Source organism: Culex pipiens, chromosome 1 (assembly GCF_016801865.2).
Source record: "Culex pipiens pallens isolate TS chromosome 1, TS_CPP_V2, whole genome shotgun sequence".
NCBI classification, from domain to species: Eukaryota; Metazoa; Arthropoda; class Insecta; order Diptera; family Culicidae; genus Culex; species Culex pipiens.
In genome coordinates this window covers 455298-480945 of record NC_068937.1, presented here as the reverse complement: position 1 = coordinate 480945, position 25648 = coordinate 455298, and the positions used below count along the sequence as shown (strand labels likewise).

At 36.4% G+C, this 25648-nt stretch overlaps 1 protein-coding gene across 3 annotated transcripts in view; it reads left to right on the top strand.

Moving 5' to 3' along the window:
* LOC120422535 (carbonic anhydrase-related protein 10) overlaps positions 1–25648 on the top strand; it is an 88715-nt gene that overhangs the window by 6024 nt on the left and 57043 nt on the right. For all 3 annotated transcript variants that reach the window (XM_039585997.2, XM_039585998.2, XM_039585999.2), the window contains exon 2: positions 22503–23194. In XM_039585997.2, the coding sequence (XP_039441931.1) occupies positions 23143–23194 (52 nt within the window). In that variant the 5' untranslated portion in view covers positions 22503–23142. The remainder of the gene's footprint in view (positions 1–22502; positions 23195–25648) is intronic.

The window sequence follows — 25648 nt, the reverse complement described above, 5'->3', positions numbered from 1 at the left end:
TTTGTTTACAAAGTGAAAAAAACAGGATTGGGCAGAGTCCGATTTGCGATGCCTTTCCGTCGGGTCGCAAGATTTTTCGTGTCCGTCGCGGCGTGCAACAACAACAAAACCCTATCATACCATTTCATCTCGCAAAGTTAATCAGTACCTCACTAAACATCAATCATTTAAAACTCGTGAAATCATTTCAAGTTAAAAATTACACTGTTTAACTCTTCAGTTTTAATTACAAATGATTTTGGTTCTATCTTTCCACAGCCGGCTGTCTAAGACTAGACCATTTGATTTAAAATTTAACAATCGATAAACGGGAAATGTCTCATCCGCAGCATCCGATTGTTTGCCTTGAGAATAATATATAACATCTTTCAACAAACACTACGATTTTGGGTCGCATCATCATCTTCTATGATGAATCCTGACCAAACACCCTATCCTACTAACAAGTTTTCAGGTTCCTGGCGCTCGTGGGGTGTAAGCACAGAGTAAATCAGCTGCCCTAGTAGCAACCTGCGCTAACTAACATTCCCGTCCCTTAAAATCGAGGTCTACAAACTGACATGGCGGGCGCCGTTGGTGGCCAATGACTGTTACCTATTCGCAATTGATCTAGCTTTAGCAATCATGGTGTTTTATCTTTTCAACGCATTCATACATGCTGTTGATAAGGGAAACACTACTAGATCGTCGAAGCCTATGATCAGTAGTGCTGAAAGGATATTACGGTTCTGTTCAGCAACGGAGGGGCAACCATGGGTGATCTCTCATGCTCAAAATAAAAAATTTTATTTCAACCAATAATTTAATTTTTATTTTTTTGCTTTAAATATATTTGTTCATTTAAAAAACAGCTTGTTCGAAAAATCTTGAAATGGTTTAATTTTTTTAAATACATGTTTAAAAGTTTATTTTTAATTATTTTATAAATTAAAAATTAATTCCGGAAAGATTAAGAACTCGGTGATGTCTTTAAATGAGAATTGAAATGTATTTTTTTATTGTGCAAACATTGTTGATGCATGTTTTCCCATCAATCAAAACATCAGAATCAAAAAAAGTGGTTAACACTGAATCCAAATACTTGAGACATTTTGCCTTGAATTTTCCTTGAAAAGTGTTAATTAGTTTCATTCATATTTTGTTTAATTTTGCTGAAACATAATAGAATCTTTCCGAGGACCAGACAAATCATAAGTATTGATGAGGGAAGTTTAGAAAATTAGTTTCCCTTAAGCATATTTTTCAAAATTAAAATATGAATGAACTCATTTCTGATTTTCATGGAAAGTTCGAGAAAAAATGTCTGAAGTATTTTTTCAGTGTTAACTGCATTTTTTATCCTGATTTTTTGATTGATTGATGGGAAATCATACATCAGAAATATTTCCGAAAAATAAGTATTATTTTCATTTTTCAAGAGAGAGTGCCCATTTATGGAAACATTTGCAGAATTTGAAATAAATAGACAAATAATAGTTGAGATATAACATTGCTGACAAAAAACATTGAGAAAAAACTTCTTTTGAAAAATGAAAGGTATTTGAAAAAACATGAAAATACCTTTGTTATTTTGAATTTTAAAATTTCCAAAATCCTAAGTAAGAGAATTTTATATCTTTTCAAATCAACAAAAATGTACATACTTGGGACTACTTAAAAAAAATGAATTGGTCCTTTATTGCCTTTTACTTTAAAATAATGCCTTTTAGTAATTTTCTATAAACTTTACAATAGTTAAGTTTACTATATAATTATTTTGAAAATAAAAACATAAAAGTGCTTTTGAAATGCAATGAGAACATCCTAATATTTTTTTTTAAATCGCACTTTGTATCATACCGCCATGACATTTTTTGACTATCTCTTTCATAAAATCATGTGTTTTTGATTATCTTAAATTTACTATAATCTAAAACAAAAAAAAATCGAATACAAGGATTTTCATATAATCTAGAAGCACGACAAAAACACGAGCAAAGATTGCGCATTCTGTATTTTAATTGAATTGCCGATTACTCTACCTTTTTTGATTTACGGTGCTGTTTTTCAACTAAATTGCATGTGAAAATATCAAAATGATTTTTGTGACAAGTAGTATAATGTTTCGTTAATTTATATTTTTAATTAATCATAATTTAGGATATTTGTTCAAATATCCAACGTTTTTGGCATGAAAGCTTTTTTTGTTTATTTCAATTATAATAGGGTTTGAAAAGGTTGTTAGGCACTCTTGCCATTTTTTTACATTTTAATACCTAATATATTTATGAGTATTCGGAAAATATTGAATAAACATGCACGCCGGGTCCGGTGGCGCAGTGGTTAGCGTGATAGCCTCTCACCCCAGTATGGCCTGGGTTCAATCCCAGACGGACCCGGTGGCATTTTTCGAGACGAGATTTGCCTGATCACGCCTTCTATCGGATGGGGAAGTAAAACGTCGGTCCATTAGCGTAAAAGAGGTTTTGAGTGACTCACCACACATAACCTTCGGACGCCTAGAAATGAGTAAAAACTTGCAACAGAGCCCACAAAAGACCCGGGGGTCGTTAAAGTGGATTGCTTTGCTTTTTGCACATTTTCCAAAAAGATTTATTAAACGTTAAAAACTAAAAAATATAAGTGAAGGGAAGATAATGGAAAAAAATTATTTCCTTTGTTGAAACAAAGATTCTAACTATATTCAAAAAGTAAATTTTATTAATTTCAAAATCATAATTCTGTGGACCCCTTCGGATCTGCTTGACAATTTTTAAAATAAAATTTAAAACATGGTGCTCGGTCGAAGGAAAGTTCGATAAAACAATTACATTGAAACAAAAATAATAAACAATAAACAAATTTAAATTAACCTGACAAATGGAGATATTTTTAAATCTATATTTTGCAAATAATATCTCGAATCATGTGTATCTATCTGAAATCAATACTATCTAACAAGTAGGAGTTACAAATTTTAATCATTATAAACAAAAAAAAACATAATCCTAATAATAGGAAACGAATTCGGATTTTTCATGTTAAATTCTACTACCCGAATAACAAAAAAAAAAAGATGATACAATTATATTTCATATAATTTGTATGTTTATTCCTTACTTTTTTATCTTTTATTAATAATTATGAAATGATAAAATTTGGTACAAAAAATAGTCAAGAATCTAATTAAATACTTTTTTTAGGAATTTTCAATTTTAAATATCCTCTGTCAATTTAATAAAAAAGAAAACAATGGTAACGTTAAGATTGTTTTGTATCTCTCATTATTGCCTAGTAAAAATTTAGCTGGAATATTTATTTATTGAAAAAGCGTGTGTTTTCTTCCAGTCAGATCGTTCAGATTTAGAAAAAAAAATATTTGGATCTTTTTCTACAATTAAACATTGAATTTCGAAAAACATCATAATATGCATTGTTTTGCAAAACATAAATTCCTCTGATGTAATTTTTGATTAAATTTATTTTTTAGATTTTGTTGTTTAAATGTATGTTTCAATATTCATTCAAATTGAAAAGAGTAGTAAATAAAATGTTTCTTTACAAGAGAGATTTATGTACAAACATATTTGTAAAACTGAGAAATAGATTACTTTCCAAAAATCTTAAATTCGGTGAAACAAACCTTAAACTTAATTGGATTAAAGTATCGAATTGAATAACAATTATTTTTTGCACAGGAAATTTTATTAAAAGGAAATTTATAAAAAGGGATTGAGACGGACGTAAATCTTGTTACATATTAAAATTTAAAATTTGTGCAAAATGTTAATACTAAAGAATAATAAATATAATCAAATATTGTTCAAAATGTTAAACACATTTTCAAACGGATCTTCGGTTGAAACTGTATCTACTGTTAGGTTATACTTTGACCTTTCTAAAAGAAATACCACCGTTTTTTATATAAAATAGTTGAATACATGAATAAAAGTACATGTTCGAATAAAAAAGCGAAAAGGAACATGGCTCTTCTTAATCGTGCACGAAAGATCGGTAAAATGTAACCAACAAAAATCAGTCCGTTCGGTGAAACACCGATTTCATTACTACACTTTCAGATGTAACTTCATACGTCGAAAAATGGCTTGTCTCATTTCGTAGAGCAACAATGTATGTAAGCAAAACGATATAAAATAATTAAAGTATTGTTAACAATCAAACTCACAAAAAAATCTTCAACCGATTATTTTTGTTTAAGTTCAAGGGCAATTTTCTCTTGCGTGTTTCGGCTCCGGGTTTTCTGTACCCTTTTATTAGCTTCCAGTTTTGATAGCAAACAGTTGTTTTATTAATTTTTCAATTCAAAGTGTTTTTTTTTATTATTTTTGCTTTCAATTGATACATTGCCGAAGGAAACAAAAATAAACCCACATTCCGAGAAAATTTAAAAAAAAATCAAACTCAAGAGTGGTTTGTCACAAGAAGATTTTTATGAGAAAACATTTAAAACAACAATTAAGCTTGTACATTAATATTATAGGGGTGACACCCCTTACATATAAGTATTTTTATCAAAATTTCTTTATTTGATGATCGGGTGTCACCCCTGAAAATTAAATTTTTGAAGTTTTTAGTTTTCATATAAACATGCACTTTTACTAACTGTGAATATTTAACTTCATCATTATAAGTATACTATGTAAACATATTCTAAAAAATGAGTATTACTTTTGGGTGTCACCCCCATCTAAAATGAATGTTTCAGAAAATTTAACTTGTATGTTTTGTTTATATTAGTTAGATACTTGATGATTTTTTTATGAACATATTTTAGGTCAATTATATTTTTTTCTTCGTCCGAGTCAGGTGTCACCCCATCAGCTCGGGTGTCACCCCAAGATGGGTGACACCCGGGGCGGGCCGCCCCCGCCGCCCCCCCCTTAGTACGCCACTGATCCAGGCGCACAACATTCGCATGGAGAATAGAGTGACTCACCTTGTCGCACGGATCGTAGGTACCCGTGACAATCCAACCCAGATCTGTCTCTCGGAGCGTTACACTGCCGTTGCGCAGCTTCACCTTGTCCGACCGCAGCAAATCCCACATGTAGTTGGACGCCATCACCAGGTCGATGTCGTTGGATTCGAAGAATTGTGGATCTGCAAGCTGCAGTCTGTTGGGAATTTTCCATCCGGACGTGTCGATCCTCTCGGACGGAATGATTCCCGTTGGCTTCTCCGAGATGAGGCAGGAAATGGTATCCCGGAAGTCGACGTACCTCGAAGAAAAGTTCAGGTTGACACTTCTCCTCGCTGGAGTTTTCACGGCGTTCGCTCCAATCACCGTCACGTTGCACTTTGTCAGCGGAAGCTCGAGCTTACGTGCCATCGCCGCTGACAGGATGTGGGCTTGCGATCCGGAGTCCAGGAGTGTGCGACATGGATGTAGTCGACCGTGCTTGTCCACTACGTTGACGATTGCTGTCTGCAACAACACAGGTCGGGAGGTTTGCAGCAGCCCGCTGTTACAGCACGATGTCGTCTGCTCGGGGTTGTCGGCTGAGTTCATGTTGCTGGGCGCTTGCACAACGGTGGGTGAAGACTGGGGAACAGCTTCGAACATTGGTGGCACTTGTTCTCTCGGTAGGTCCATGTGAAGCAAATTATGATGTCGTTCTCCACACTTACAGGTCCACACAGAGGGACACTTCTTGACCAGGTGGCCAATTCTCAGGCAGTTGTAGCAGGCTCGTGCTGCTCTCACCTTCTCCAGCCTTTGCGGGACAGACATGCTGCAGAAGGCACTGCACCTGTAGTTCGGATGGTTGCCACCGCAAAACTCGCACACCACCTCGCTTGTGGTCGTGGCTGCAGCGGACACATTCACCGAGGGTTTCGTTGAAGACTGCATCTTGGGAACTGTCGTCGTGACAGCAGATGCCTCTAGGTCGGAGAGCTCGCATCGCTCGAGAATGTGGCATCGCTTTCTCAAGAAGTCGACGGTCGCTTGGTACGTCGGTAACTCACCTTTCTCGATCGTCGCTTCCCAGAGCTCTCTCGTCTCGCGGTCCAGTGCCGATGCGAGGATATTGACTACGACGAGCTCCGACACTCCCAACAGCTCTTGCTTATGGAAGCGTAGTCCTTCAACATGCCTGGAGCACCGCTCGACGACATCTCGCAACTCTTTCGATGACCGCTTGTCCATCTTCTTGAGCTGCAAAATGCCTTGGATGTGTAGATCGATGATTAGTCGCGTGTTCTCGTACTGCTCCTCCAGTTCCTTCCACGCTCCCTGGTAGTTGTTGTCCTGGATGGTTCGAAGGTCGATCTTCCCTTCCGCTTCGCCTACGAGCGCCTTATCCAGGTGGTACAGCTTGACGGCATCGGAGTCTAACGAATTGCACATCAAGTCCTGGAACATGGCCTTGAACTTTGACCAGTTCTCGTAACGTCCGTCGAACGTCGGGAGTGGGGCACGCAACGCTTGCTGGTGGACGATGACTTGCTGGGCGACTTGACTAGCCGGAAGAACAGCCTGGGTCGAAACGGCCGGTCCGTTATGCGCGGCCAGCGTTTCCAACGCAACCAGCGTTCGGTTGTAGAGCTGCTCAAATTCTAGCCACTTTGCCTCTTGCTGCTTGGTCCCCTCGTCTTCCTCCACCACGTCCAGAATTTTATCATGGATCTCGCAAAACTCACCATAATACTTCTCCACGTTGCGCTGGTGAACTCGTAGCTGCGGCGGGGAAACGTCGGCCTCACGTGGTTGGACACCCGGCAAGGCACCGGGCTGCGTGCTTGGTTGCACTGCATGCAGGATTCGCGTGAGTTTCCCTTTAACTTGGCTTCGCTTCTTGGAAAGCACCTTGACCTCTCCGTCCGCCATTTCTGCTTTCTTCGTTTCCTCCCACAGCTTCTTCGGCGTCAGCGGTTTCACTGGGGACAGCACTTGCACCTCGACGACGGGTTTCTTCTCCTCAACTTCTTCTTCTTCGCTTTCCGGTTCCGTGTGCAGCTTCAGGAGCGACCGCCACATAGAGTCAGACCAGCAACGCTTGTGCCGCCTGCACCCTACGGATTGTTCCACTCGTGGGAACCACTGCAAAATGGCGTCGCTGCGCTTCTTCACTGCTCACTCACTCCACGAAACTTTCTGGCACTTCTTTTGCGGGCTCTTGCCGCCACTGTTTCCGCCGTTGCAGGCCACGGAGTCGCCTTCCGGAAGGATCTTTTCTCACTTCCAGTGCACACACTCGAAATCTTCTTCCGGATGTGTTCTTCCGCTCGCACGATTTTCCGGAATCCACTGCACACTTCTCTTGCGGATCCGACGGTCGAATGTCCAAATGTCCGGTACGAATGGACCAAATGTTGCGGCCGATTGCCTCAACCCGGGATGGTTTTACTGGAGACTTCGCGGGACTGTATACCACGTTCTGGGACGGAATAAAACACACGTTTTCTCTAAAACACTTCTACTCGACCGATTTTTATTACACGTCTGGACAACTCAAAACTTGCGAACGGAATGACAATTCTTGCACTTCCTCTTTCTCTCGTTCTTTGCGCGCGCTCTTTCTTCGCGCCAAAACCGTCGATCAGGTCGCCGTTGCTTTTTCGCCGCTGACGTTTGACAGCGGCGGCGGGGGGTTTGCCGATCGCAGCAACCAGTGCTGCCATCTGACGTGGTTTTTCATTTCACGCTTGAAGAGCCTACCAAACGGACGCGATGGCGGACAAGCATGAAACACTATAATTAGAATTAAAAAAAAATCACGAATAATATGACAAAAAGAACTCATTGCCGAACTTTACAAGTAAATTTTACTAATTTTAAAAGTGTTTTCAAACGAACCCTATCGTGATTAAAGTGACAATAAAAAAAAATGTTTTCAGTTGATTGCACTTCTATTTTCACTTAATATTTCAAAAAAATCAGAAAAAATATTATTTTGTCTCCAAAAATTAAAAAAAAAAAAACAATAAATATCAATTTTAAATCTTTTATTTTTTAAATTATAATAGACATAAAGTATCTATTGATGTTTTATATATTTTACATGGTACTGTGAAAAAAGTACAAAAAATCAATAAATTCTTTGAAAAATCTGATGTGATACGGGTATTTCTAATCCGTGGTTCCAATTATTCAAATTTGTAGAAAACTTTAAAGTGACAATTTTTTTTAATACGTTGAAACAAACAAAAAAATGTTTGCAATCGATTGTACTAATTTTTATTTCAATAAAAATTTATATTTTTAGCATACTTATTTTACATTTTTCAATTGAAAATTAATCACTTAAAATGTTTGTAACTGAAATAATTGTAAAATTTGTTTTTTATGCATCGATTTCCAAAAATTTCTTGAATTTCACGGGATTTCGCGGAAATTGTGGAATTTCACGAATTTCACGCTCTCCGCGAAATCGTGAAAATTCACTAACCCTAGTGATTCGATTATCCGAAGTCCCATACAAATCTTCGGATAATCGAACTTCGGATAATCGAAACTTCGGATAATCAAGGCTTCGGAAAATAGAGTCTGGACTGTTCTAGAAATTTTTATAAATAATCAGGATAATTTCGTGCCTTCAACATCATTTGGGCACAAAACTTTTGTAAACAACAGTGTACCCCTTTCACACCTTATGTAAACTGTCATTCGAGTGAAAGGAATACACTCTTGTTTACAAAAGTTATGTACCCTTTTGAAATGTTAGGCTCCATTTTTAAATGAAAAAAAGGAAACTTCTAAACAATTTCTCACACCTATCATGTAATATTACACACTGAATGCTCTGAAAAAAACATTGCAATTTGAAACGGGCGAGATTTAAAGCTAACACACAGAGATTATGAGACTGCGACTTAGCCCTCACGGCTATCAGACCGTAAATCAATAGTGTTGAAAAAATCTTCTTTTTGCCACATGTTGCCTAAAATACAATTAATTCAAACAAATTTTTCCAACTTTTTCGATAACAAGTATAATTTTGCATCCAAAATTAAATTAAAAAAAAACCGGTTTTCAAAAACCCACGATTTATTAAAATATCCTGATTTTGCACCATCTTGAACTTAGGCGCAACAGATGCATTTTAAGTCATTAAAAAAAAACGAACAGTTTTTTTTAATTACATAGGGAAGGCGGTTTCATCCAAATAAAAAAAATAACAAATATAGAAAACAACTGGAAAATTCCGAAAAAATCCCAGATCTGATCACTTCTTGTTTAAATTTGAATTTCAAATGTTCAAAAATTGTACTAAAGAATCATGAATAAATTTAAGAAACATTTAAAAATATTTTTCGAGAACCCCTCCCTCTTTTTTACAACCCCAACTAGATCCGAGGGACGAAAATTTCGTAAATTATTCGTAAAAAATCTTGTTCAGTTTTCTGTCAGTTTCCAAGTTATGAAAGACGCACTTTAACTCAAGTAGCCCAGGCAAATGCCCTCTCCAATTTCAATTTTTATTTTCAACAGAATTGCTACTACGCAGCAGAGTTCATTCCAAAGTGACTTTTTTTCAGCTCAGCGCAAAAACTTTCTACGCACTCGAAAAGTGCAACCTCCAGGAAGCCACTTGACTGCCGCAGTGGAAAGTTAAAAATTATTTCCCTCTCGTGCAGACCACCACCACATCTGCAATTCGGTGCAAAACTGGCCGGCTCGGCATTCCAGAATTGTATCTCCCATATTACTCTGTGTTGCAAATTCTACTGCAGCGCGAAATTAAAAACTCCCCGGGAAAAAAAACAATGAATGACCAAACGAGTGGAATGTGTGCTGGTAATTACAGCAAAAAAGTGAACTTCTAACAGCGATTAATCCTCCTAAAATGCCGATTCTACGGTTGTTCAATGCTAGGCATTTCTACAAATAGTTCAACAAAAGTTCAGCAGTCTAGCGGTGTAGTTGAGTTATTTATCCTCTTTTCGGGATCGGATGGAAAAGTGCCCTCCAAAACAAACCAAAAAGGGCGCGCTGCGAAGAAGAGTCCAAGTGGAAAATGAATTGTGACACATTTGCATCAGTGGAGCAGCAGTGGCGTTGCCGAGGGTTGGGTGGGGGGGGGGGGTGTATGATGATTAATTAAGGTCCAGGGAGGTACTTCATGTGTGTGTGTGTCTACGCGTTGTATTCATGTGCTTCGTTTTCGTTTTTTGTTGGTGATGAGCTGCCGTCTAGTCCGAGATTTGTAACGGAGGTCTGGGCCTGGCCTGGACGGTTTTTGTCCAAGCCCACCCCGGGAATGAATGAATGGATTATTTTTTGTTGTTGGTCCTCACACAAGCACAGATCCCGTCTCGGCTCGCGACGGAACGACGCTTTTTCACCCGACGGCACGGTTATGGTGGGACAATTTGGGCGGCTTAGAAGGATTAGGGCGCGGATTACGCTCGGTTCTCCGCTGAAATGGTGATAATTGAAATTGGTCAGGGTCAATGAGACAATTTTGGTCTGGCTGGATGGTTTGAGGGAAAGTGTTCATTTTTTCTGTGATAAAGTTTATACTTTTTGAACTTACGATAACATTTAATTTCAACGAAAAAAGGATTTAAAAATGAATTTTACACAAATCCAGTTGTTGTGCAAACATTATTTTTCACAAATTTCAAGCCTTATTTTTAAAATTTGAGACAAAAATCATCACCAAACGATTCATACACTATTTCAGAATTTATTTGCAAAATATCGTTGAATTTATGAGATTATATTTATTTTGATCAAGTTTTACGCCTTTTCCGATCTGTGGTCCAAAAATTCGGAATTTGTAAATAGCTTAAAAGTACAGTCCAGACTCGATAATCGAAGGTTTTTAGAGGACATCGGATAATCGAATCACTAAAAAAAAATTTATCATTTTTTAGATTCTTACTTTTAACATCAAATTCGAGTTCTGCGACCCCATTTTAGTAAAATTTGCGTATTAAATTGAAAAATGAATTTGTTCAATATTTCATCACCGCCATTTTGGTCGCCATCTTGGATTTAAAAATTCTAAATCACTTTAGAGCAGTTTATACTGCCCCTGATCGCATAAATGTCCCATATGCATTTTCGTCGATTTTGAGTTGTTGATGCAGTATGATTCAAAATCGTGTGCTCTTTCAAAAGAGCCTATAACATCCAGTACTTTGTTCTAGAAATCAGGAAGAAATCCAGTTTTTTTCGCGAAAACTTAACACGTAGCCTTATGTATGGGACAAACTTCAAATGCGTTTTTCTCAGCTTGCTATTTTTGCATATGGGACATTTATGCGAACATGGGCAGTATAGGTCATACTGAAGCTCAAAAATCAAAAAAATTCGATTATCCGAAGTGAAATTTTGCCAACGCTTTCGGATAATCGAGCCTGGACTGTATCGTATAAGTTTTGTCAATGATAGTTTTGAATTTTAGCAATAATTATTGTTTATGGGGATTTTTTTGATGAGTGGGAGACAATATCTTGAAATAGCATTGGCTTTGGCCTAAATAATAAATTCGAAACCATTTTGTTTTGCTGTTTCACACAACAATTATTTTGCAAAATGTATGCTGTATTATTAAATGAAGACTTCAATGCAGTCCCGACTCGATTATCCGAAGCCTCGGTTATTCATCAATGCAAATTTCTCAATAATTCATCAATGCCATCTTGGATTTAATAATTCGGATAATCATATTAGAGCATGTTTGTGGTCATATTTTAGCTCAAAATAAAATTTAAAAAAAAATAAGACAGCGAAAATATTTTTTTCGTGAATTAATAATTTTTTCATGCTTATTTAAGCATTTTCAAATCATTCAATTCCATCTCTGGTCAATTTGTGTGTGTGATCAATTTGGCAATTTTAGTCGTTTTAGCAGTTTTTGTCATTTGATCGTTTTAGAAATTTTGGTCAATTTTCTCATTTTGGTAATTTTAATAATTTCGGTCATTTTGGTCGTTTTAGTTTGTTTGGTCGATTTAGTCATTTTGGTTATTTGAACGATTTTGCTTATTTGGTTGATTTGGCTAATTTGGCCATTTGGTCGATTCGGTCGTTTTGGTCGCGTTGGTATTTTTTTTCGTATTGGTCATTTTGGTTGTTTTAGTTTTTAGGTAGATTTGATCCGTTTTGCTGTTCCGGTCATTTTGGTCGGTCATTACGATCGTTTTGGTAATTTTGGTCGTTTTGGCCGTTCAGTCAAATTTGTCATTTTGGTCGATTCGGTCAAATTTTGGTATTTTGATCGTTTTGGTATTTTTTTTTTGTAATTTCGGTCGTTTTGACCATATCGGTCGATTTGGTCTCTTTTGTCAATTTAGTCATTTTGATCGTTTTGGTAGTTTTAGTCGTTTTGGCAATTTTGGTCGATTTTTTCTTTTTGGTAATTTAAATTAATTTGGTCAATTGGTAATTTTTGTAATTTTTATCGTTTTGGAAATTTTGGTCATTTTGGCCATATCGGTCGATTTTGGTCTTTTTTGTCAATTTAGTCATTTTGATCGTTTTGGTAATTTTGGTAAATTTGCTCATTGTGATCGCTTTTTTCATTTTGGTAAGTTTGGTTATTTTGGGCAATTGGTCTTTTTTTGTAATTTTTATCGTTTTGGAAATTTTGGTCATTTTGGCCATATCGGTCGATTCGGTCTCTCTTGCCAATTTAGTCATTTTGATCGTTTTGGTAGTTTTGGTCGTTTTGGCCATTTTGGTCCAATTCGTCATTTTGGTAAGTTTGGTTATTTTGGGCAATTGGTCTTTTTTCAGAGGCGACGCGTGGCCAAAATGTTTACCTGTTCAAACAATCTTTTCAGTAATTTTCAAGTTTTTTAGCTCAATTATATTAAAAAAATATCTTTTATACATAATAAAGATAAATTAGATGATGTTTGCAATATTGTTGTGAGAATTGTTGATCACATGATTTTTATTGAAATAGTAACTTTTTCAAACTACAGCAATGATCATCCTTTTTAAGAAGTGTAAAATTGAATTGCTTTTTACATTGTAGTTTTCTATAATTGGGTCCTAAAATTAAGTTTAGATTGCTGATATTATTGTTCACAACGATAAAGCTTATTTTTCTGAGAACAATGACTTTTTGTACGACCACAAAGAGTTTAAAAATGGATTTTTTAATCAATTTTGAAAAATTAACCTCGCGGTCCTTTTTGACAGAAAAGCTCCTACTTGACAGCTCGTTCCAAGGGGACCATAGTTGATCCATCGAAAAAATGTTGTCTTGTCAATAACTTTTTTTGCATAAAATGAAAAAAAAAAGTGATCAGGTTTTTAATCGTGTTTTTTACCGTTGTACATAAAAATCTACATAGGGCTTTAGTACCCAATTAGCTTGTTTTGTAAATAAATAAAAAACTAAATAAAAACTCAAAAATGAGGCCTAATCCAACCAAAAGTTTTCCCTGGTGTTTTCTTTAGAATGACTTCTCTTATGTTCCGTTGGATTAGATTAGAGCAAAAATTATTCATTATTTTCAAATCTCACTAAGCAAACATTCCGGATGTTGACCATTCTAATCCTGAAATCACGTGCTCTAGTTTCCTGACCAAAACAATTAGGCCATAAAAAAATGTTTTTTACGTTTCTCTTCACAATTTCCCTAAAAACCCAGAAGGGAAAAAATTAATATCGATGAAAATTAAATTTTTCATTTAACAAAAACTCGTGCAATCGATTAGACGTTTAACCTTAATGTTTGCATTGATTTTAAAAATGGGCTTTTTAAGCATATAACAAATTTTGAATTGATAGCCACACATAAAAAATAATTGCCATAATTAAGTATAAAAAGTCTGAGATTTTTTGTTTTTTTACTGCATCTCATATCTCAATATAAATCCATAAAATAAAATAAAAATATCACTTTATAAAATTTTCCGAAAACAAATTTAAACGATCAAAACTCAAGAATTCAAACCAAGTAGACATTATTACGACTGCTTATTTAAGCTTTGTTTTGATTTTTGTTTTTGTACAATTAACATGTAAAGAAAATTATTGTATTCGTGGTAGGTTAAAGATTTTGTTCGATTTTCTTCCAAATTATTTTGCAAATCTGTCGATGAACTTGCTTGCTCACTTTTAACAGAGCTATTCATTACTTTATTTCAGTTAAATCGCTTATTGGAAGCAACATGCCGTTCTACTATTTATAACAATTTAAAAAGTTTTACAAAATATTTGAGCGAACACGCCAAATCGTCTTGGAATCTGGAAAAGCCAAGCGCATTCGTATCGCCTATTAGGGACGTGGCGTTACATCGTGCTGCCACCTGGTTTTTTTAAGTGCAAGAGTGGAAAAGTGCTGAATCATCGTCTAAAAATAGACGGCGTCCTATCTCGCCCAGCAAAATGAAGTCGATAAAGTAGTCGGTTTCGATGAGAAAAAGTGGAAAACGTGGTCTAAAAATAGCGACGCCATCCCCCTATAGAGCTCTCAATGAAAATCTAACGCGCATTGAAAATCCTCCCAAGCAGCCGCCAAAATATGGAGCTTTCTCTCTCTCTTTGAACGTTGCTCTCTCCCTGCTCGTGTCTCGGCTCGCGCGCTTTTATGTCGACTGTCCTAAAGCTTTCATGCACCCCCTTGAACTACCACATTCATACCGTCCAGCGTGTACAAATAGGGGGGGTTTTCTGTGTATTTTTGGATGTGTTGTATGGGAACTCGTGCATGGAGAAATCCGAACAGGTTGGCGGCTGCTTGGGAGGATTTTCATTGACGCTCTATGATACGAATGCGCTTGGCTGTTTCATTATTCCAAGAAGAGTTGGCATGTTCGTTCAATTATTTTGATGAACATATTTTAATTCTTTCTTCAAAAAGAAATCAAAATGATCACCTGTCCTATGAACAGGTTGAACAGGTGGACGCGACGCCTCTGTCTTTTTTGTAATTTTTATCGTTTTGTAAATTTTGGTCATTTGGTCATATTGGTCGATTTTGGTCTCTTTTGTCAATTTAGTAATTTTGATCGTTTTGGTCGTTTTGGCCATTTTGGTCGAATTTGTCATTTTGGTAAGTTTGGTTATTTTGGGCAATTGGTCTTTTTTTGTAATTTTTATCGTTTTGGAAATTTTGGTCATTTTGGCCATATCGGTCGATTTCAATTTAGTCATTTTGATCGTTTTGGTAGTTTTGGTCGTTTTGGCCATTTTGGTCAAATTTGTCATTTTGGTAGTTTTGGTTATTTTGGTCAATTGGTAATTTTTGTCACTTGGATCGTATTGGAAATTTTTGTCATTTAGGCAATTTCGGTCGTTTTGGTCATTTTAGTCATTTCGGTAATTTTGATCGTTTTGGTAGTTTTAGTCGATGGGGTCGTTTTGGTATTTTTTTTTTGTTTTTGGCATTTAGATAATTTTTCTCGTTTTGGTAGTTTTGGTTATTTTGGTAATTTTGGTCATTCATGTCATTTCGATCGTTTGGATCATTTTGGTAATTTTGTTTGATTGGCCATTTTGGTCATTTTGACGTTTTAGTTATTTTGGTCGATTTGATTAATAAGATCTCTTTGATCATTGTGGTCAATTTGGTCATTTTGAGAGTTCTGTGTAAGTTTATTAAATCTCAAGAAATCTTCAATTTTAAACCTCAAATTTCAATGCTTATTTCTCCTTTACACTTTCCACAATTACTTTCTCAATTTATCAACTTCCCAAGCTGTGTGCTGTCTGTCTTAATGAACTAATTCCACCTCAGCTCGGCGACGAAAAGTGTCAACGCTCTAAATGAGTGCGCTCAAAGTAAACAACGGTGCTGATGATGATAAAGACCACCGTTTTTCCACCACTCATTTTCCCGCCACAATGAAGTGGCGAAACTTTGCAACACCTCCGATGACGACGACGACGAAGGTGCAAACGATGAAGAGGATGCTGCTGGCTTTATGAACAGAGCAGAAGCACTTGGCCGGCGGTTGGGCGGTTGTCCTGTGGCGTGAAAGATAATAAATTAATTTTGTCCTCCAGGAGGGAGAAAAAAATCTGAATAACTCAAAGAGTGGAAAAATGCTCACCGAATAATGGGATAATGCAACCACACTCTTTATTCAGTGAGGAAAAAAAATAAAACATAAACTCACACACAGACACACACACCTTCGTTAAGCTCCGGTGTTTGGAAAAGTGATTTTGTGCTCTTTTTCCGCCAAGTGTTTTCTCACCTCTCACTGTAGCGCTGGTGATGATGATGATGGCCCTTGAAAAGCGCCCGGTGAACAAACAGCATGGCTGGGGGGAAAAAGCCTTTTCACTAAACCGATTTTTTGCGGTGAAAAAGCGCAAACAAATAAGAGGGATTTTTCCGGAGCATCTTCTCTTGACGTTGTTTTTTTTATTCTCTTTGAGGTGAAAACATTTATCTTTTTTTTTGGTGGAAGAGTGTATTAAAAGCTGTCAACAATTTACTCATTTCCGGTTCGAGAATTTTCAGAAGCGTTTTAAGATGTTGTTTGTTTTGAGATAGGAAAAATGGCAGCCTATAATAAAAAACAGATCCCAAACAACGACAGACAAATTGTTGTTCACTCAACTCAAATCCAACATTTGGTACATTTTTTCAAACTTCAGCTAGCCTCATCAACAAACCAAATCAAGCCGCGTACGCGCACACCACCACCCAACAACTAAGAGATTCGCCTCTCCTCCTCCACTCCCCCTCCCTCCCCTTCTCTACTCTGGATCGAGATTTTTGGCTTGAAAGATGTCCAGAAATCGTCGCCAAAGTTGAGATGACGTCATTTTTGGTGGTCGGTCCGGTCGCGGTCAATAGGGGGATGGCGTCGCTATTTTTAGACCACATTTTCCACTTTTTCTCATCGAAACCGACTACTTTATCGACTTCATTTTGCTGGGCGAGATAGGACGCCGTCTATTTTTAGACGATGACTCAGCACTTTTACACTCTTGCGCTTAAAAAAACCAGGTGGCAGCACGATGTAACGCCACGTCCCTATGGCACCGGGAATCGAACCCAGGCTGCTCTGACAAAAAGTAATTGAGTGTCAGCGCGCTTTCACTCTGCGCCACATAGGGACGTGGCGTTACATCGTGCTGCCACCTGGTTTTTTTAAGCGCAAGAGTGTAAAAGTGCTGAGTCATCGTCTAAAAATAGACGGCGTCCTATCTCGCCCAGCAAAATGAAGTCGATAAAGTAGTCGGTTTCGATGAGCAAAAGTGGAAAATGTGGTCTAAAAATAGCGACGCCATCCCCCATATTGAACTGCGCCTTGGCGTATCGGCTACCACGGTTTGGTGGTAAAGTGGCGGTCATTTGTTAATATAAGCCACTCAATAGGGGGATGGCGTCACTATTTTTAGACCACGTTTTCCACTTTTTCTCATCGAAACCGACTACTTTATCGATGCTGCCACCTGTTTTTTTTTTTAAGTGCAAGAGTGTAAAAGTGCTGAGTCATCGTCTAAAAATAGACGGCGTCCTATCTCGCCCAGCAAAATGAAGTCGATAAAGTAGTCGGTTTCGATGAGAAAAAGTGGAAAACGTGGTCTAAAAATAGCGATGCCATCCCCCTATGGACAGTTAATAAAGGTTGAAAAAATCGCTTTTGTTGTGATCTTTTCCCAAATTCGAGCACTGTGTCTGGGAAGAAAAGTTCAAGCCTCGGAGAAAAAAATCGAGCAGTCCACTCGGAGAGAGAAGAGAGAACGATAGAGGAAGAGTCTCACTCTCTCTTCAAGCGAGCTTTCCAAACAACATCAAAACGAAACACAAAAATATCACAAAAACCAACACTGCCTGAGAGAAAGCTTAAAAGTAAAGCTTAACCCTCTACAACCTAACCCCGCCTTTAGGCGGGCTTCGATCTAAAAAATCGCCAAAAATCAATTTTCCAACCGATTTTTGATCTCTAAAAAGCATTGGAAAGAAGAACTCTTAAAATTTTAGAAAATTTCAGGGTTGAAAGTTTAACTTGTTTTATGTGACTTTGCCAATGTTTTTAAAAATGTCATTTTTTTAGGGGTCAACTTTGGCTGTGTTTTTTAGTAACATTTTCTATATTTTCAGTAAAAAGAAGTATGCAGTAATTTTTGTAGTGTCCCAGACTATGCCTCTACGCACTTTTTTCGAATTTAAATGATGATGGTGCCATTCTATAGCAGAAAATGTGAAAAACATGCAAAAACGTGAAAAAATAAGATAGGCAAAATGTAATTATAATAGGTGGTAGAATAAGCCAATTACTACCAAAAACAAACATAAACTAAACAAGATAAATGCAAATTAAAATACTAAAAATAAAACAAGAGAAGTAAAGTTTTTCGTAGAACAAAAGTTGCTCAAAATGACCTCCTGAACACGGGAAAAATAAATATTTTCGAAAAAAAAATTTGGGCAGTAGAGGGTTAAAAGACAAACTTTTGGAAAAAAACTTTTTTTTTCAAGATGTACATGATTTTGGGAACCCCAAAGTTCATGCTTTCCCTCGAGTAAAGCCTGCGCCGAAATTTTCTTGTGTGGTGTTATTTTATCATATTTTATCATAATTTAAAGTCTGACTGCACCAATATTTTATTTTTTTTTTATGAAAATTCAATGTACACCGTAAAGAGTTTTATTCTCATTTTTTTTTAACTTAAATTATATTTGAAAACTATAATTGTAATTCTGTTCTGGTGTTTTACCCTTTACCCACTTAGCCGTCCTCCCTCCTCAACTAAGGGCAGTGTCAAATGACATTAACTTTTAAAAAAATATGCATTGGCCTAAGGCTATTACATCTTTTGTTAATTTTCTTGTCTCTCGGACCTACTTAAGGACATCAATAAGGACTAAAATATTTTTTCCAAATTGCCAAAAGCTCAAAAGTGTTGTAAAAGTGAAACTTTTCAGTATATTTGTATTATCAGCATTTTTTTTCTCATGATTTTTTTTTATATCTGAAGGTTGGAAAGACTAAAACATAAAATAAAATTCAAATTTAAAATAAATACAGTCCAGACTATACTGCCCGAAAGCCTTGGAAAAAAATCACTTCGGATAGAGAATCCGATAAATATGTCTAGAACTATGGGATAATTTGGCCCAATATTGTCGGGATCATTATTTTTGCCATGCAATAAAAGTAGTTTTTTTTTATTATTATTATTGATGTACCCCCTAAGGCCCCAAGGGTAAATGTTGAAAGTTGTTTTTTCTTTAAATAATTGATATACCTCCCAAAGGGAATCAGTTGAATATGGCTAGAACTATGGGTTAATTTTGACCAATTTTGTTTGCGGCCATTTTTTGACAGTGAAATCTGGTCTTCAAACCTAAACTTAAATCAAAAGTTGAAATTTTGAAACCTGTTTTTTTTTAAATTATTGATATACCTCCTAAGAGAATCCGATAAATATGGCTAGAATAATGGGATAATTTGGCCGTGAAATGTGGTTTTTAAACTTAAACTTAAATCAGAAGTTCAAATTTAGAAAGCTGTTTTTTTAATTATTGATATACCTCCCAAAGGGAATCGGTTGAATATGGCTATAACTATGGGATAATTTTGACCAATATTGTTTGCGGTAATTTTTTTGACCTTTAATTGTGTGTTTTAAACGTAAACTTAAATCAAAAGTTGAAATTTTGAAAGTTATTTTTTTATTATTGATATACCTCCAGAATCCAATAAATATGGCTAAACCTATGGGATAATTTGTCCCAATTTTGTCAGGGTCGTAATTTAAACCATATTTAACTCTTTCAGGGCTAATGGGTTATATCTGAGCAATGAAATAAAAAAAAGTACCAAATTCCTAAATTCTAGAAATTTTGCCTCCTTTTCTTATTAAGTAATCCAAAAAACCCAATTACTAAATAAGGAAAGGAGCCAAAATTCCTAGAATTTAGGAATTTGGTACTTGTTTTTTATTATTTCAGTTACCCAAAAATCAAAATTTCCAAACCGAGCCCATAATTTTCATTTGGTCATAAGAATCATTTTCCCATCATTAACTTCTTTTTTTTAAGATTCAGGCTTGAAAGGGTTAAACTAAAACTTTAGTAAACAGTTAAAATATTGAAAATAATATAAAAAGGTACCTTGATTTCGCTACGAAATTTACAGAAAATGTCATAAATGAGTAATTCTCGCTGAAAGTGGACCACTATTTACACAAGGTGCTCAAAAATCAAAAGCAATGTACTTTTCCAATAGCCCCCACCAAGTTATGAACGAAACCATGTTTGGTTGGTTGAATTTGTCCTCACCTCGGCGCCTAGAAGCTAAAACATTTTTTTAAATTGGTAATTTTTTGACTTAGGCGCGTCTACAAAATTGCTCATAACTTTGCAAAACTTCAACGAACCCTTGATGTTAAGGGGTGTTTTGGAAAGGAAATGAGCAGAGCTTTCGAATGAACTTGTCAGAAAAATACCGTTCCATACATTTTTTAGCCACAAAACGCCAATGTATTTTTAAAAGTCATTTTTGAAGGCCGGCGCCCCGCTTTATCGAAAAACTGACAAATCCATTCGAAAGCTGAGACGATTTCACATAAAGGACCAATAAATCTAAGGTGTATGTTCCTCCTATCTTTTTTAATCTTATTTTGATTCTGCGAGCGCAGCGCTCCGTCCGCATTTCGGGTGCCCAAAATGTTGCAATTTGCTTGCCTCATTTTAAGGTTTTGTCAAAAAATATAGGTGCTCACTTTTTAAATGATAGTTTATTGTCCAAGGATCAAAATGCACTTTCGATAATTGACCAATATTTATGTTTTTGGGTTCTTCCAGGCAATTTAATGTCGAAAATTGTTTTTTTTTTACTTTTTTTTTTGTAGAATGCGCACTTACAATTGGGTGGACTTTTTTCAGTAGAACTAATGAATGTAGCATGTAGGAAATTTCACTACGAACCTTTTTTCTCTAAAATAAAACGTAATTTCGATACTCCAGTGCCAAGATATTTTAGTTTTAGTGCAAAAAAAAAGTGCCAGTTTTACAAATTTCTCAGAATTAACAAGCACGGCCTATTATTTACATGCGGCCTATGTTTTGGAGGCCAGAGTATGGTTTCTTATAGTTATTTTGGTCGCTGAATTCGGATCTGGAATCAAATTTCAGATAAACAGTGAACAGTGATATTTTAGTCACGCTCAAATATTATTGGCGTGTATTCCCCATAGCCACTTAGGGATCGGCAGCCGAAGCCGCTAACCAACCGAGGCCTCTCAAAACAATCAGAAGTTGAAAAAAACATTCTCCATAAAAAAATCCGTTAGTAAAATATCAATTAAAGGTGAGCGAAAGATGAAATATGACCGAATTCACTAGCGATTAAAATTACAGCATATTACAGCAAATAACTTTTGGGCGTGGCTCCTAATTTAACTGCTTATCTGAAATTTGATTCCAGATCCGAATTCAGCTACCAAAATAACTATAAGAAACCATACTCTGGCCTCCAAAACATAGGCCGCATGTAAATAATAGGCCGTGCTTGTTAATTCTGAGAAATTTGTAAAACTGGCACTTTTTTTTCGCACTAAAACTAAAATATCTTGGCACTGGAGTATCGAAATTACGTTTTCTTTTAGAGAAAAAAGGTTCGTAGTGAAATTTCCTACATGCTACATTCATTAGTTCTACTGAAAAAAAGTCCACCCAATTGTAAGTGAGCATTTTACAAAAAAAAAGTAAAAAAAAACAATTTTTCGACATTAAATTGCCTGGAAGAACCCAAAAATATAAATATTGGTCAATTATCGTAAGTGCATTTTGATCCTTGGACAATAAACTATCATTTAAAAAGTGAGCACCTATATTTTTTGACAAAACCTTAAAATGGGGCAAGCAAATCACAACATTTTGGGCACCCGAAATGCGGACGGAGCGCTGTGCTCGCAGAATCAAAATAAGATTAAAAAAGATAGGAGGAACATACACCTTAGATTTATTGGTCCTTTATGTGAAATCGTCTCAGCTTTCGAATGGATTTGTCAGTTTTTCGATAAAGCGGGGCGCCGGCCTTCAAAAATGACTTTTAAAAATACATTGGTGTTTTGTGGCTAAAAAATGTATGGAACGGTATTTTTCTGACAAGTTCATTCGAAAGCTCTGCTCATTTCCTTTCCAAAACACCCCTTAACATCAAGGGTTCGTTGAAGTTTTGCAAAGTTATGAGCAATTTTGTAGACGCGCCTAAGTCAAAAAATTACCAATTTAAAAAAATGTTTTAGCTTTGTGGCGCCGAGGTGAGGACAAATAAAACCAACCAAACATGGTTTCATTCATAATTTGGTGGGGGCTATTGGAAAAGTACATTGCTTTTGATTTTTGAGCACCTTGTGTAAATAGTGGTCCACTTTCAGCGAGAATTACTCAAATGCAATAAAGTTAAAACATTTTTGTTGAATTTAAAAAAGACCTGACTTATCAATTTTAAATAAAGGTTTGTTCTCGAATTGAAACTAAAATCAGCTAAAAACAAATAATACTAAAAAACACACCCTCAAACGCAGCACCAAAAACATCACCAGAACAATTTAATAATGAGCAAAATCTCTGCCCCCAAGCGAAAATTAAATTAAATGATTCCACTCTGCTCTATCCCTTAGCTCTCCAGGGAGTGATTTAGGTGCGCGCGAATGGAGCCCAAAAGCGAAGAACCAACCTGAAGAAAAGAACGTGATAAGTGAACCAAAGAGTGCATTAGAAGCATTTAAAGTGAGAGAAGCGGAAAAAACGTTTGCCGTACATGAGTTCGATTGCGGTTTTCACCGGTCCCGGATGACGACGCCACTGCCGCCGGTCCGGACCACCAGTCGTCGGAGGAGAGTTTTCCGACTGCACTCGAGAAAAATTGAAACAAAAAGTCAACTCCCCGAACAGTTGGCGGAGCAAAGAAAAAAGTTGTGAAAACCCTTTAACCAGAGCAGAAAAAAGTGCTGTGAAAAAATGAGTTGCACAACTAACCGGCTTGCTGCGACAGCTTGTTGAAGTTTTGTACGGAGAGGAAGAAGTGTGAAAAGTGTGTGGTGAAAATTGGTGAAAGAAGAAGGAAAATGTTTTAATTTCCCGAAGCGCGTCAAAGCATAGAAAAAAAAACGCGAATTAGTTTTGATGTGCGGGTTAATTAAAAATAATTGCTTGTTAAACGTGTAGGGACAACGTGGTCCCATAATTAGACTGCCAATTTCGGTGGGAAAAAAGTGAACCAGCCTGAAGGAGCAGTGCGCAGTCTAGCGCAGCACAATAATGTTAGCTAAATTAAGTGTAAATATAGTTATTCTTCTAATTCTAGGAAAAGGTAAGTGAAAATCGTCTTAAATTAATCGATAATTCAAGAAGGAATTTTCCTTCCCTCCCCCGTAATGACTCCATTAATTAAATATCGGGCAACCTTGAGTTGAATGCATTTCGGTTGTGGCACAAATTTCATGCCGAACAATAGAGGCGTTGTTGATGGCATTGTTCGAGAGAAGAAGCCCATCTCGGCACGTACGACTTGCTAATGGATCGGAATTGGGTGATGAGATGGGATGATGGGGGGTGGGACAGGCAGGAAAAGATGCAGACATTACCCGGATTTTATCCCGGAAGTTTTCGGGAGGGAACGAGTCGCAGGAAGGATATGTGTGGTATGCACAAACACACACGTGTACACTCGCACAGACAATCGCAAAGGCTAATGTCATGTTCCATTATCGTATTTCACTGCGGTTAAATGCTTCAAGGTGGATGCTGTGGAAGTCAAGTCGAGTCGTGGTAATTTGGCTTCTTGATGAAACTCATTTTTGGGCAGCAATTTTTACTCAAAATTCAATGTTCAATTTTCCGATGGAAAACAATTTCAGAGATTCTAGAAAATCAATATGTTTTCTAGGCATTTGAAAAATAATTTTCATTTTCAAAAGAAGCAAAATATATCTTAGGCGTTTAGGCCAATATAAATTTCAATTCAATTATATAAAAAAAATAATTTTGGAGCACAAATCGGAAACATGGATACAAGAAAAATATATACGAAAGTCGTAAGAGATACTCCCTGGCTCGATTCTAAAATAAGTAATTGTGCCAATTTTGAGCCAAATGAGCAATTCTCTGAGATTTCGGTCATTCGATTTTTTTTTTGTATTTTTTAATCCGGCTGAAACTTTTTTGGTGCCTTCGGTATGCCCAAAGAAGCCATTTTGCATCATTAGTTCGTTCATATAATTTTCCATACAAATTTGGCAACTGTCCATGATATGTGAAAATTTAAAAATCTGTATCTTTTGAAGGAATTTTTTGATCCTTTTGAAGTCTACGGCAAAGTTGTAGGTATGGATATGGACTAAATCTTTGACCGAGTTATGATTTTTTGAATCAATACAATTTTTTTCAAAAAATCGAAAAATGGGTCGCAAAAATTGCAATTAAAGAGCAAGGGTCCTGATTGCTCAAAATCAACCCTGATGAATTCCTACCGTTTGTCACTTTCATTCCATTCGCTCCCGAATACTCTCTTTTCTACTCTCCTTCTCTCTCTGATCGGTTCAGTCTCCGAACGAGTCAGGCAGGCCGAACGTCGCCGATCACTCTGAACTGTACACATTTTTTCTCTGATGCGCTGCGTTATACTCATTGATTTGGGTTGCCTAAAATCAATGTTATCAATTAAATTGTACATTTATTTTGATTTCATAACATTATAGACACCATTCAAAGAAACTTCCACAAAGAAAAAATCAAATTGATGGCAAACTGAGGGCGTGAAGACAAAAAGACTGCCGCGCTGGCATTTTGTGAGAGTGGCTCTTCGCTGAGCATGTTAGTGTGTGAGTGTCGTCGAGCGGCGGAGTAGGCAAATATTTTCACGATGTATTTGTCCGCTGAGTGAACAGTTCGGGCCACTCGCTGGATGGATGCGAGTTTCATTCGCTCATGAATGCTAGCGGGTTGGAATAGGTGACGAATGGATAGGCAATGAGTGAGTGGTTTCTATTCATTGAGCCGAAAATCAGGACCCTTGTCAAAGAGTACTTTAGTGAAATGTTGATAAAGTGCACCGTTTTCAAGTTATAGCCATTTTTATGTAACTTTTTTCAAAATAGTCGCAGTTTTTCATTTTATAAAATTAGTGCACGTGTCTGCCCACTTTTGAATTAAATATTTTTGAAAATTTGAGAAAATTCTCTATATTTTGCATTTTTGAACTTTGTTGATACGACCCTTAGTTGCTGAGATATTGCCATGCAAAGGTTTAAAAACAGGAAAATTGATGTTTTCTAAGTCTCACCTAAACAACCCACCATTTTCTAATGTCGATATCTCAGCAACTAATGGTCCGATTTTCAATGTTAAAATATGAAACATTCGTGAAATTTTCCGATCTTTTCGAAAAAAATATTTTTGAATCAATACTAACATTTCAAAAGGGTCAAACATTCAATATTATTATATTATTATATTATTGTATTATTTATTATATTATACAAGCCTTACCCGACAAACTTCGTCTTGCCTTTTCTTGTTTCTTGACGTTTTTAGTTTGTTTACGTATTCAGCCTCCTGTGATCAAAATTTGATTTTACGTAATTTTTACCATACAATCTGCAGGTGCTCCGGAATCGGTCCCAGAGTGGCCAAAGTGGCATTTTTTTAGCATATAAACCTTCCTTGGGCTTACACGAACCTAACGCAACAAAAAGCGCCTTGAACCGACGTTCCGTGTTGAACTGATTCGCGTTCGAACAAAACCATCGAAATTTGTTATATATAT